Here is a 14,518-nt window from a genome sequence, read left to right as displayed (position 1 = left end):
CAATGATGACTGATAAATTCAATTTTAGTGGAATTATGATCACACTACTGCCACCTACCTATTGCTTCAAGCCAAGAAAGCCCGTGGAAAGCCTGTTCGCCTAGTACGCGCTTCAGCTGCGGTGGAGCCCTCTGGTTCGAGTTTTAAGGAACTTAGGGTATGTGAATTTCTGTCTGGTGGTTTGACTGCAAAAAAATTTAAATTAGGGCCATGTCCTTTAAAACAATAAAAGCCATGTCTTTGGTTATAGTTAGAACGACTTGGCTCGGGTCAGTTCATTAACGCCTTATTATAAAAGTCAACAATGGCCGCAAATAACCTTTTTTACAGGCAAGATAAGAACGTGATGTGAAATGAGTGTTACCTTATACGATGATACAATCAAAAAAAGCTATGATACCTTGGGCCCTAATATATTTTCTAATATATTTGATCATGTCATAAACTTGTTAGGCCAATAAAAAAAAAAAATTAAATCACCCCACCCCCCATAAACAATGTTTGTTCCTTTTTTGTTTGTTTGTTTTAGGCACGAAACAAGCTGAATTTCGAAGATGCAGATACTGCCGAACTCCCATATGTATTTGGATCAATGGAGTTTTCAGATGATGAGATGTTTTATGAAGACTTTAATGGCATAGAACCAATCTCTATGAAGGAGGTATGAAAGCTTTTCTTTTCTGCTATCGGAAAATATAGATTTTTAAGAAAATTAAACTATGGGTTAAAGGGCAAGTATCTGATTACTGTAAATTTCAGCTGACTTGTTCTTATTTGTGTAGCGCACAAAGTTTCGTGCTGAATTGAACAGTGTGAATTCTGCACCTGCAACACCATTGAAGCAACATACTCAAATAAAACAAAGTGAGGATAAAGAAAACTCTGACTCCAAGCTACCCAAGAGTGAAGGTCCATTCTTACATCCAGCACCATGGACTCCTATTACTAAGAAGAAAGGCGTACTTACTACCCCCAACAACAATATTTTGATGCCAGGAAAAGGTAATTAAAACTTTACTGGGAGTTTTTATTCAATTACATACACTGGGTAGACTTGATAAAAACTGTAAGGCTAGGGACCCACGTAGTGTAAACTGATGACATTAAGCGTCAGCTATATGTAAGGTGTGTTGTTGTTTTGTTTTTTTTTTTACATCTAACGGTAGTGTGAAGGCCCCCCTCCCCCTTACAAAAATACATGATGTGAACTCTGACAGGATATTTCAAGAGAGACCTCTCACCATCTTGATTAATTCCTACTTTTTGCATCTTTCAACATGTTCCATCATACTCTGTATTTTTCCTCCAGTGTTCCTGAGAAATCTGTTCTTTTACATCAGATATACCAATTGGACTATCTATCAAATGGGCAGTTCCTATCTCTGCTTTTGTTCAGGACAGAAAGCCTGATATTGAGTTCTGAGATTACCTGCACCGATTGCTCATTAACGGTGGGGCTAGAGAAAGATCTTCAACTACACCACAATTGGAGGAGCATCACCTGTTTGAACTATGCAACGAGTTGGTGGAAGTGGTGAAAGGACCTCTTTAAAAGTGATCACACCTATTCAAGTTATCTTCTAACTTGTTAGACTATCACATCATTCAGGCTGAGAAGGTGGTCACTCCCTAAGGATAGACGTTATACCCACAATCATTTAGGCTGTGAGTTTAGAAAGCAGGGAAACATTCAACAAAAGGTAATTTTATTTAGTGATCTTTCCAATGAATACTGAATGTAAACTGGTTTTAGCAGAGAGCTGTAGGTTCCCCTTAACCCACACACTCACCTACCACCACCCCTACCTACCTAGGCAACACAGGGTATTGGACAATCAGTATTCTGGAAAACTCCCTCTAAACACTCCATTATTGAAGAACATTTCTCCCAGCCCTGCCTCCTGACCTAATTCTCATGCGTGCCTGGAGTCTTGTTAGGCCATCAGTTGCCATTGTAACTCCTTGATCATATGTCCTCAAGTCTCATATGACCATAATGTGATTTTTCTGGATGCTTGATAGAGGGGACAGTGTTCTTTGGGTCATAGGCAGCAATTCTCTTCCTCCAAACACGGCAAGTTGAGCTCATGCCAAAGAGCTCAATTTTTGTCTCCTGATGACCACAGCACCTTCTACGACCCAATCACTCTCAGAATCATCCAGTTGTTCATTGGTAAACTTCAGATGGGCCTGCACATGTGCCTTCTTGAGCAGGGGGCCTTGCGGGCACTGCAGGATTTTAATCCATTATGGTGTAATGTGTTACCAATGGATTTCTTCGTGACTGTAGTCCCAGCAGCCTTGGGATCATTAACAAGTTCCCTCCATGTAGTTTTAGGCTAATCTTTCACCTTCCTCATGATCAAGGATACCCCACGAGGTGAGGTTTTGCGTAGAGCCCCAGATTGATCTCGATTGACAGTCATTTTATATTTCTTCCATTTTCTTACTATTGCACCCACACCTTCTCACCCAGCGTCTTACTTATGGTTTTGTAGCCCATTCCAGCCTTGTACAGGTCTATGATCTTGTCCCTGACATCCTTAGAAAGCTCTTTGGTGTTGCCCATGTTGTACAGGTTAGAGTCTGCCTGATTAATTGAGTCTGTGGACAGAAGTGTTTTATACCATTGATAATAGCAACAAAGTGAACCAGCCAGACAAAATATATGAATAAAAATTAACTTTTATTGAGTGCTCCTAAAAAGGTGTAGCAACATATATACATACAAAATATATAAACAAACATAAAACAAAATCATATAGGGGTAGACAATGCTACAAATACCAACTTGTCAGCCATGGAATGTACACTGGATGGCAACACTAATATCATAGTACAAAGGGCTCAACCATAGCTAAGACTGAAAGTGTCCAATAATAAAGTGTTGTAAATGAAAACAACAAATAATCAGTGTAATAACCCACAGATAGCTATGAGACTGCCCACATAGGATGAGCCAAGATTAGCCTCCATACATACCAACAGTAAAGGGACCCAATGGTTTTATTCATATATTTTGTGTGGCTGGTTCACTTTGTTGCTATGGTCATTTACCCACACGTAATTTGTTATATTTGCCTCTATTGTTTACCATTGATAATATAAGACAGGTATCTTTAATGCAGGTAGCAAGTTTATTAGGAGAGTCTAACTGGTCTGTAGGAGCCAGAACTCTTAAAGGGATGCTATTATTGGCTACTCTTTTTTTCTGACTAACACGTAGGAATAGCCTTAAGAAAGGCTATTCTTCTACTACCTTTAGATGTCTTCTCTGGGCCGCTGTTCGGTAGAAATCGGGGTTTTCTTCGGTATGCAAATGAGTTCTCTCACAGCACTGGGGGCGTCCCCAATGCTGCAGGAGAAATCTCCAGCGATGCCTCTATCTTCTGGAACATCCTTTCCCTGTTTTGTCTTCCGTCCTGGGTTTCAATCTTCTAGGCCTCTGACAGAGTCGACTGCGCATGCCAGCGACCACAAAAAAATGGCCGCTTAGTAAGCTGTGTAAGTGGCCACAAGAAAATAGAGATATTCTATATCTCACTGTTAAAATTAACCTACCCTTAAAATTAGGAAAAAATGAAGGGGAAATATGGAAAACACCGCCTCCAAAAATAGCGTTATACCATCTTTGCTATATCAATTTGTGTCTACGATCGAAGTTGCATTTTTTACTTTTTTGTGAAAATAGAAGAATTTTAACGAAAAAGGATTCACTGGACTCCAACCTTTTATTGTATATCGTACCCTTAAAATTAGGCTGTTCATGTTCAGTGGGCAAACTTACAAAATCAGCAAGGGATCAAATCATTATTTACTTCACTGTAGGTGGTTAGTGTGACTTATAATAACTGCTGTTATACAGCTTTGTCTAATACTATTTGGTACCCTCACTTTGCAGTTTTAACTACAGCTTGAAAAGTACAGTAGCCCATCACTATGATTTATATATGGTATTGTTGTGTGTGGGTAGAAATGTTGTTTACTGGAGATTATACCATGACAGATGACTCAAAGCACAGGGAGCGTTGTGGAGTGAGGGAGTCCATGCAGATGTTGCCCTTGGTCAACCATTGGAACCAGTGGGCCACTGTGCTGCCTGTACTAGAGATGCCATTTTTAAAATTTTAATTTCAAATTTGTACTTGATGGTAGGAAACTATAATTGTGTTGTGTTCCAATGCAGAAAAAATGTCTACAAACAAAGACTCTCCTATGAAGAAAATTGTCCAAGCCAGCAGTGATATGACTGCTACAATAAGTCCAGAAAGACGGTAAGATATCATGGCTCTTCGTAGGTAAGTTTAGATTGGCTATACGTTGCATAAATGGCCCGCTGAATTCATACCATGTAATGCTTTATTTCTCCACTCTACAGCGAGTTCCAATTTTGCCTCTTGCAGAAAAGTTTCTCACAGGCACCAGGGCACAGATGCAAATGTTCCCCTGTTGGCCCATTTTAGGTGCTCTTATAATTACAGGTGTTAATTTACAGATCAGCAATGTATTTTTCTCAGATCTTCTAGCTCTGCTCATTATGCCTGTCGAGTGTTGTGTCCCATACATCCTATAGACACAATGCACATTTGTCTCATTGGTCAAGGCTGCTGCTCTGCTCCCTCCCTCTTACTCCAGCCTTCCATTGAGTCCTTTACATTCTCTACAAAAGTAACTTGGAGTCAACCCTGAAGACCAGAAAGACAAGGTTTACAGGCAAAAGAGCAGGACACTTGACCAGAGAAGTAACTTCTAGTAGACACTTGGCAGCTATCTACCATATGGCTTTTGAGTGAACTACTTTCTGGGTTATGCTTGTTCTATTCAACGAAGCGATAATGTCGCAGTCCAGAGACCGAGCGTCCTGCATTGCAAGTTTTCCTTTTGGTGAGGAGAATGGATAACACTGCTCTCTTCATACAGTACTTCTACTATGTCATTAAACATAGGTACTGTAAGTCTAAACTGTTTCTGCCACCTTTCTGGCAATGTCTGTGGTTTGGAGAGGTCTAAGGTGGTGAATAATTTTCTTATAAAGTAAGTCTTTATCATACTGGTGGCAGCTGAATGTGCTTGCAGAAGATACTAGACTACATTAGTTATATACACCACACCTTTATGTAACTTTTGTAGATTTGGAGAAAAACAACTTTGAAGTGTTATGGAAATAAGGCAGATGGTGCATTGGGGCAGACATTTAACCCTAGACCACTATTCTTGCTGCCCAAGTAGGTTGGGTGATGATGTAGCCAAGAGAGGATCAACACTAAATGGGGAAACGCAGGCAGGCCATGGTAGGGGTCTGAGTGGCAAGAGCAGTGCGCCAGGGAAGTCCTTCACTCCAGTGCTCCAACTCCCTGTCCTGTATAAGGCTTCAAAGTTGTTGTTGTTGTTTTTTTTTGTTTGTTTTTTTTGCCAAACCTACCTATGTATATCACTGTAATGTACTTTACAACACTGTGGTGGCAGTTGAATAAGCTTGTGGATGTGATGGATTTACCTTTAAACAATCGGTGGGAAAAAGGTTTAGCACACTGATGCCACACTGATTTTTGGGGAAAATGTTCTAGACAATCTCTATTTAAAGCAGTTTTCCGTGATTGAAAATGACCAATCCTTAGGCTAGGTCATTTAAAAGGGTTTACTGCGTTATGAAGATGATTAATAGGTTTATGATCGGTGGGGGTCCAATCACAGGAAGCCCCCAACAATCTTAAGAACCTGGCTAGCTTTGCTGTCCTGATAGAGCAGCAAGCCAAGCATGTGCTCTGCCACTGCATTCATTCTCTAGCAATGTAACCTACTATTTCCAGTGCCGCTGTAGAGAATGCGAGAGTAATGCAATGTGGAAGCTCAGCCTGCCTCTCCATCCGGGTAGGAGAAACGGCCCTTTTATCATAGATTGATCTGGTTTACCGCAGTCGAACCCCCATCAATCAACAAATTGTCCCCTATATCAAATGCATATGGGTTAGCTTCATCACTTGGTACAACCCCTTCTGCTTCAGTCTCCATACTACGATATGTGGTTAAAAACAGCTTATTAATGTGGTAGGGATCTGCCTGCAAGGTCCCAATTACTCCAAAATGACCTATTCTGAGGGTGGATCGTGTAACTCTAAATGTTTTTGCAGTTCTTAAACGGTCTGCTAAGTCACATAATATGCTGAGACTTCCGATTTCCAGAGGATCCTTTGCGGGGTAGATCAGAGATTCCACCAGTCACAATAGATTTTACAACTTAGGCTGAGTTCACACTACCGTTTGTTTTTGTACCGTGTTAGGGTAAGGTCACACTGAGTAAACGCTAGCTTATTTTGTAGAGTAAAATTACACTTGTAAATTTTGCTATCCCATTGACTTCAATGATATTTTTTTACACGTGTAAAAATACGCCTGTAAAATGTCATTGAAGTAAATGGGAGTCTTATTTTTACACGTGTATTTTGCAAAATACACGCGTGTTTACTCGGTGTGAATGCACCCTTACCCAGTGGGTAGGAAATATAAAAAAAACAAACTTGAGTCTTCAGTAGTTGATACCTTTTTTTTTAATGGGTAACTAATAATGACAGATTAGAACGTTTCCTAGCTCTCTGCTTCTCCTTCAAATATATTTAAAAACAATTCATCCTTCAGAAATTGTTTTTAGATCTACCTGAAGAAGAAGCCGAGAGTTTCGAAACGTTGTAGTCTGTCATCATTATTAGGTAGCCGTTAAAAAAAAAAAAAAAAAAAAAAAAATCAGCTACTGAAGACTCGTTTTTTTTTTTTTTTTTTCTTTTTTTTTTTTTTCTTTCCTTCACACTACCATTGAATTTTGTTATGAAAGTGTCCGTTTACAGAGAAAAAAAAAACACATTTCGGTCACCAACGGTAGTGTGAACGCCCCCTTATCTACTCTTCTCCCTACACAATGGCCTCTGCATAGGTCACGGAGCATGCGTATAAACCACTCCCATAACAAGTGAATAGACTTGGCTCCAGAGCATTGTATCTATGGGCCATGGTCCTTTTATAGGAAACAGGAAGTCAAGAGGTGTGACTTGCATGTACTTGATGTAGACCGCTGGATAGCGGTCTACATGCATAATGGTGTCCCTGCACGCATCTCTCTCTCTCTTTCTCTCTTTCTCGCTTTCTCTTTCTCTCCAAAATCTGTAAGTGTGCTCCCACATACCATATACATATAGTACTGGGGGCTTGGGCTGTAATGAGCTTTTTCCAAAGCTCATGTACAATAAGATTTAGACCCTGGTGATGGCTAAAATTTTGCTTCCAGTTTTTACCTTCTCTACACTTTTCAAGTTATTGATGTGACATTTTTCTATGTGAAATACGATTTATAATTTTCAAATGTAAATAAGGATAACGTGGGTATTTACAGTATGCAGTAAACCAGTTTATCCACTAGGTGGTGCCACATGGCCATTAAACATGGAAATCTAAATTGCTGTAAAAAATTTATTTATTTTTTTTAAAGCTGTCGCTCAGTGGATTTGGACTTGAATCAAGTACACCTGGATAGTGCTCAGAAGAAAAAAGGAGCAAAGGTGTTTGGCAGTCTGGAAAGAGGCCTTGATAGAGTAATAACAATGTTAACACCAAATAAACGAAAAGGATGCGCAAGAGATGGACCCAGAAAGCTAAGGGTAAAGTTTATTAAAGCATGTCTGTGGATCAGGACATTTGTCCCTGACATTCTAATTTCTGTTACAATAAAGGGTACAAATGAATGTTAAATTCACTACCGTGAATGTATTTACAGGCTCATTACAATGTAACCATGATAAATCTGCTGAATCCTGACCAGCTGCTAAATGAAATTGTCAGAGTGCTGCCCCAGAAAAACGTAGACTATGTACAGAAGGGGTAAGTGGGGTGTGGTGGTTTTCTGTTTTGTATGGTGGGGTTTTTTTTCCTCCTCCTAACACTGCTAAAGAAAATTTGTGTGAATCAACTTCTTATTACATATGAAAAGCTCATGCAAAATAAGTGTGTGTGTGTGTGTGTGTGTGTGTGTGTGTGTGTGACACTCATGGTGCCGAAAATGTGGGTAGTGTGAAATACTGACAAGATCCCTTCACACAGTCAGTCATGTTGTTTCCTTTGGTGTAGAAGATAACCAGAAAGTACATGATCCCTGGTGGCACACAAACTCCAGCCTTGATGATCATGTGACAGGGGCTGCCTACTTAGCTACCGACTGCTATTTGTGCAGGATAACCACAAGACTCAAGGCCTTTTTTTTTTTTTTTTTTTTTTTTTTTTTTTTTTTTTTTTTTTTTATAAATTTGAAGAGAACCTTTCACCAATTCCAGGTCTTGGCACCTATTCATAAGCAATGCTCCACTGATTCCATAACAGTTGGAATTTTCTCTGCACAGTTAGTTTTGGTGCCTGGTTTGCTATTTAGGCTCTGTAATATCAGGAGCAGCCAGTGTCAGGCAGGGGGTGTGATTCAGAGCTCCAATCGGAGGCGGCCAATGTCAGAGTTTAGAATCACATTCCTTGCCAGCTCCTGCCTGACTGCCCTGCTGACAGTACAGAGACTAACTAGCATGTTAGACACCAAAACCTGCAACATTGATTGCTTGGGAACGGTGGGGACTAAAGGAAAAAGTTCCAACTGTGCTAGGATCAGTGGAGCAGTACATTTTGTCACTGCTCTAGCAGCAGCGCCGTTATCTAAACATTTTGACTTTACGAGTGAGTCAAGAAACCTTTGTGGCCATTGTGACTAGTGTTACTATTCAATATTTCTGTCAAACTCTCTACCTCTGGAGTCAGTGTTTCAATCCTGCCATTGACTGGCTGAAGGACGTGGGAAACCCTCCACCTACAGAGGGAGCCTCCCTTCCAGCATGCCTACAAGAATAAGGCCCCATGTAGTGAGCTGCAGTGGCAATGCATCGAGGTTTTTCCCACAGTGCTTTTCACAGAAGTTTTCTGTGAAAGTCTGCATAGTTTTCCTATGTGGCCTTTCTACTTCCATTATACCTATAGGGAAAACGTAGCATGTCAATTATACCTCTGGAAATGTCAATTTCCAAAATCGCGCCACTTTTGAAAATCACGGCAAATTTGTATATTTCTAGCGAATCCCGTCCACTTTGCAGGGACTGTAAAATGCTGTATCTTTTTTCCACAGTGTTTCTGCCATGATCAAACTATGGTGTTTATGCCACTTGGGGCCATGTCCTAAAGTGATTTCTAGGATTGTAATATTGATAACCTACATACTTAGGATAGGTCGTCAAGAGAAATCTGGTGGGGTCCAGTATTCCCACCATTCATCTTGTTGATGAGACCACAGCATTCATGTGAACGTTGCAGACTCTACTGAATGCGAAGCACCTCACTGTATATTGCATAGGTGCTTTTCTTGGTATTGCAGCTCAGGGGTCTCACTCACTGGGTCTCTTCCATAGGACTGAACTTTAACTGGTGCTGTGGTAAATGAATGTGAAATAAGAGCAGAGCTTCCAATTCAGTTTATTTAAAGGGGCTCTATCATTGAGAAACGTCATTTTTAGATAAGCACATCCTTGCATTGCCTTTAGAAAGGCTATTTCACACTTACCTTTTGTGTGTAAATTGCCTCAGTAGTCTTTGAATAAGTCTGTTTTTATTCATATGCTAATTAGCTTTCTGTGTGCACCGGAAGTGTCTGTGTCTGCTGTTCTCTGTGTATGCTAGCAGGGAGATTACAGCAGCCTCTGCTGTGCATATACATAGAGAATAGCAAAGAGGAGTGCGAAGTGACACTTCCAGTGCACACATAAAGCTAATTAGCATATGAATAAAAACTGACTTATTCAAAGACTACTGAGGCAATTTACATACAAAAGGTAGGTGTGGAATAGCCTTTTTACAAATTACTTTTCCCAATAATAGAGCACCTTTTTAAAAGGAGTTTGCCATTTGGTGGAAATGGAAAGTGAGCCTTTGACGTTGTAAATGGCGGAGAGTCTTATTGCATTGGGCACAGTTATAAAAGACCATCTTTAATGATGACTTGTTCAATGCCTTTTTACATGTTCTTCAGGTATACTTTGAAATGCAAAACACAGTCTGACTTTGGAAAGGTGACAATGCAATTTGAACTAGAAGTGTGTCAACTCAACAAGCCAGATGTAGTGGGCATCAGAAGACAGCGGCTTAAAGGTGACGCCTGGGTGTACAAGAGACTTGTAGAAGACATTCTTTCAAGCTGCAAGGTTACAATGGTCTAGATACAGTGCTATTGTTTTACCGTGCATATAGAATAGCAACCTAAATCTCTGTATTATAGTCTGTAAAATAATGTAGAAGACTTGGCTACTCTGCTACGACAGTTGTGAGGAAGTATGTGAATAATTTGTATAGTAAAATTGTTTGTTTGTTTTTTAATTGTGATCTTTTAAATGTTTGTCACTTGTTACATTGAAAATAAAACCATTTTATCACCATTTTAGATTATTTGCACTCGCACCTCCATAGATGTAGCAGCGGAAACCTCTGAACATGGAATGTTTACTAGGACATGGGTCTTGGTGAATTTGCATAATTCTTTTGCTGTCTGTGGTTCTTAAGTAGGATTTATTGAGGTCGTTAATTAAGCCACAGCTGTGGTTACTAGAGTTAAACTGTACGCTCAATATGTGAAAGAAAATAGGATTGACTCCAATAAATGTGTTTAGTCAACAAATGCCAGCCCTCCAACGCTAAAGCCGAATACTTTGTAATGAAATGGAAATTCATTACTCTGGTCTAAGACCAACAGGCAATGATCAGAAATGTGAATACTTCTTGCTAATCCCATTTGAAAGGTCATCAAAGCCTTCACATTAGTATCCTTGTAGTAACAATCATGTATTTTGTTTTTTATGCAGATTATGACCGTGTAATATAAAATACATAGTGTTGTAAGGCTATGTTCATTCTGCAACAGAGCAGAACAACAGACTGAAAAACGAAGGGAATGACTGAGCAGAATTTGTCTGTACCTGTCTCACTTAACACTGTTATAAAAACAAGATGGAAGCTTTCTTCCATCTTGTTTATTTTCAAGTGGAATGGAAAAAGTGTGAACCTATTCCAAGTCCCCTACCTGCTAGATATTCCAGATCATCATTTTCAAATTACAGTGGGCCTGTCAGAGGGGTGTGAGATATAAAATATATATAAATTTATATATTACAGGTAAGGTATGAAATGCAGGCATTCTATAGAATGCCTGGCGTTGTTAGGCAATGTATGAAATGAAAGAATCATTGCATACTTTGCCTAGGCATTCTATAGAATGTCGAATGCTATTTAGACAAAGTATGAAAGCCCCCAAATGAGCTGCTCCTTGAAATGTAGTGAAAGAACAATCCATGACGTAATACTGGATAGTAGTTACTGACTACTTCAACAGGATAAATGAGTTGACTTTTGTTTTCTACAATCATCACATTTTAGCGATTCAGCAAACAATAGTCCCTGGGTTCTTAGTAGTCATTTTGGCTTTTTGGACATCATTGATTAACTTCTGTTAAGTAGTTTGTCTTAAGCAAATGCTGTTTTTGGCAGCATTCCCTCGAGTTTTGGACAGTTCCTCATGGAATTGTTTTGTGTCCTCTGACCCTCCAACTTTCTCCTCCTCCCACCTTCCCACAACATTTTCCTTTATGAACAAAACTGACTGAACTAAAACACCTGAAGCAACGGCAGAGCAGAGAAGACAGTCAGGTATCGCAAAGCGCACGAGAGTGAGAGACAGAGAAATCATCAGAGATGCTTCTGCTGAACAAAGAGAGACTGACTGACTCTGACTGAGACTTGTCTGTGTCACGTGCGCAGAAACTACAGCAGCGGCTTCATATGCTAGAAGCAAAGCGAGAACGAACATCACCTAGCATTTCATACTTTGCCAGCTTCTCATTCTGCATTGTATAGAATGCCTAGGCAATGTGTGAAATGACTAAGCAATTCATACACTGCCAGCTCGTTTTAGGCATGCTATAGAATACCGGATTTCATATCACATGTAAATAATGCAACAAATGAACAGCACTCCAAAAATCAAAAAAAGCTGAGGATTTATTCCATAGCAATGTTTTGGTTCCAGAAATGCAGGACCTTTCTCAAGCAGCAGCATAGTGCACTGTGCAGACTTTTATAGTGAAATACATCGTTAGTAAAAATATTACATTTCATAATGATCAAGACATGTGCCAAACATATAAAGTTTCAAATATACAAAATTTGGAATCGAGTGATGTATTGCATATATAATCAATATTATAAAAGCATATAAAAATAGTTATGCTGTAATGAAAACACAAAGAACTGCTTGTAAGAGATAAAATCACATTTGTTTCATGTAAGTGTAATAAGGGATCAAAGACTCATATATAAGGGAGTGATACATATAACATGTATATAAAGTAATACTAAGAAGATATAATATGTATAAATAATGTATCAGTAGATCTCAGAGGCATGTGATAAACATATCAAAAACACTAAGTGTGAATATAAGAAAAATAAATGCCACATTGTGGACATAATCATAACATGACTGATCCCAATCAGCAATAATAAATAAGGATATATGTAAAGTGGTGGTTGTCAATGAGAACAGAATCCCCACCAACTCAATAGCCACATATACTTCAACCAGACCAGAATTCATCTCCTAAAATTTATCTCAACCACCGCATGGAGCAACCCATGCAGTGTTTAAAGACGGAACAATAAATGGCCTATGGGAAGTAAATGAGAGAGGGGGGGGGGGGGATATATACAGTATAATATATATACCGGGATAAAAAAGTAGCCTATGTTTTAATCGAGATTACAAACTATCTATGTGCCAAATTTCATTCAAATCTGTTCAGCCGTTTTTGTGTGATTGATCCAAACGCACAAACTTTCACATTTATAATCTTAGTAGGATGTTGAGTATTATACTTACCATGTTTTTTAATTACCGTATTTTTCGGACTATAAGACGCACTTTTTTCCCCCCAAATTTCGAAGGAAAATGAGGGTGCATCTTATAGTCTGAATGTGGGGGGAGGAGCGGATTTACAGCATGGCCGCGCTACTGCCACCGCTGGTTTTCTTCAGCGGCAGGTGAGTGACAATACTGCAGGCCCCGGCAGCTAAGACACTCCCCGGCATCCGCCGGTCTATTACAGCAGATGCCGGGGACCGTCTTAGCTGCCGGGGCCTGCAGATTGCCACGCTCCTTTTGCTGAAGAAAACCAGCGGTGGCATGCTGTAAATCCGCTCCTCCTCCACAGGTCCCGGCAGTCAGTTAGCCCCGGGGCCGGTCCCCACCGGCCCCATACCTTTAGCGATGCAGGCCGGCTCCTGCACGGCGAGGCCGCAGGAGCCGACCTGTTCCGATGACAGCCGGGAGCCTAATGAAGGCTCCCAGGCCTGTCATAGCTATATATTACTATCGCGGCTGGTCTATGACACTCCGCGATAGTAATGTATAGAATCTCCCATAGACGGCAATACACTTGTATTGCCGTCTATGGGACTTGCAATCAAATGATTGCAGGTTCAAGCCCCCTAGGCGGGGGATAATAAAATAGTAAAAAAAAAAAAAAAAAACACTTAAAAAAAAATATAATAAAAAATAAAATAAAAGTTCACCTCCTTTCCCTAGAATACATATAAAAGTATAACATTACTGTGAAACATACACATTAGGTATCCCTGTGTCTGAAAATGCCCGATCTACTAATAGTTTTATGTACAGTGAACGTCAAAATCACAAGTGCTAAACCGCCGGGTTTTTCTCTCTGTTTTGCCTCTGAATTAAATAATAGGTGATCTAAGCAATAAACATTTCCCAAAATGGTATAACTAAAAAGTACACCTGGCCCCACAAAAAAAACGCCCTATACATCCCCGTACAGCTGCAGGGTCACCTGTCAATGTGGCCTTGCAGCTGTTCCAAAACTACAACTCCCATACATTAAATATTTTACCATTTTTTGCCTGAAAATTTTTTTTCCCTATTTTTCTCCTCTTATAGTCCAGTGCGTCTTATAGTCCGAAAAATACGGTATCTCCTATTGTTTGGTAAGGACACCCTTTGTGAGGGCCTTGTTTGAGATGACTTGGAGATTGCTTAGTTCGAAGTGAATATTTTCTTATTTCCTTGGTTGTGCCATGTTCTCTTTTCTGTGATTATAACGAACTGTGTACATCACATGACCATGGTCAGAATTTTATCCACTAGAGGTAAGCAGAATGACAAGAAGCAGAGCAAACGGTGAGGAATTGATACAGGAAGAATATTGGAAAATTGTACAACTTTTTATTGTAAAAACAATAACTTGTCTCTCAATATTGGTCTGAAAGCTAAGGTGAATATGATCCTGAAGATAACTTTTAAGATTCTATTTTTTTTTTTTTTTCAGAAGTAAACAAAGATTTGCCCAGAGATGTGGAATCAGTTGGAAAGTTATAGCCGTTGATTTCTAAGTAAAATGATTCATTATTTTTAATTCTATTGTATAGTTGGATTCATAGC

The 14,518-nt window shown here is 39.6% G+C and overlaps 1 protein-coding gene across 1 annotated transcript in view; it reads left to right on the top strand.

The window, feature by feature from the left end:
- Positions 1-10,232, top strand: part of MELK (maternal embryonic leucine zipper kinase) — a 29,630-nt gene extending 19,398 nt beyond the window's left edge. Inside the window, exons 12-18 of the mRNA XM_075264005.1 lie at positions 29-157; positions 530-661; positions 783-1,002; positions 4,187-4,274; positions 7,481-7,649; positions 7,766-7,869; positions 10,046-10,232. Of these exons, the coding sequence (XP_075120106.1) occupies positions 29-157; positions 530-661; positions 783-1,002; positions 4,187-4,274; positions 7,481-7,649; positions 7,766-7,869; positions 10,046-10,232 (1,029 nt within the window). The remainder of the gene's footprint in view (positions 1-28; positions 158-529; positions 662-782; positions 1,003-4,186; positions 4,275-7,480; positions 7,650-7,765; positions 7,870-10,045) is intronic.
- Positions 10,233-14,518: the final 4,286 nt, after the last annotated feature.

Source organism: Leptodactylus fuscus, chromosome 1 (assembly GCF_031893055.1).
Source record: "Leptodactylus fuscus isolate aLepFus1 chromosome 1, aLepFus1.hap2, whole genome shotgun sequence".
Lineage (NCBI taxonomy): Eukaryota > Metazoa > Chordata > Amphibia > Anura > Leptodactylidae > Leptodactylus > Leptodactylus fuscus.
This window is presented reverse-complemented; position numbering and strand designations above follow the sequence as displayed.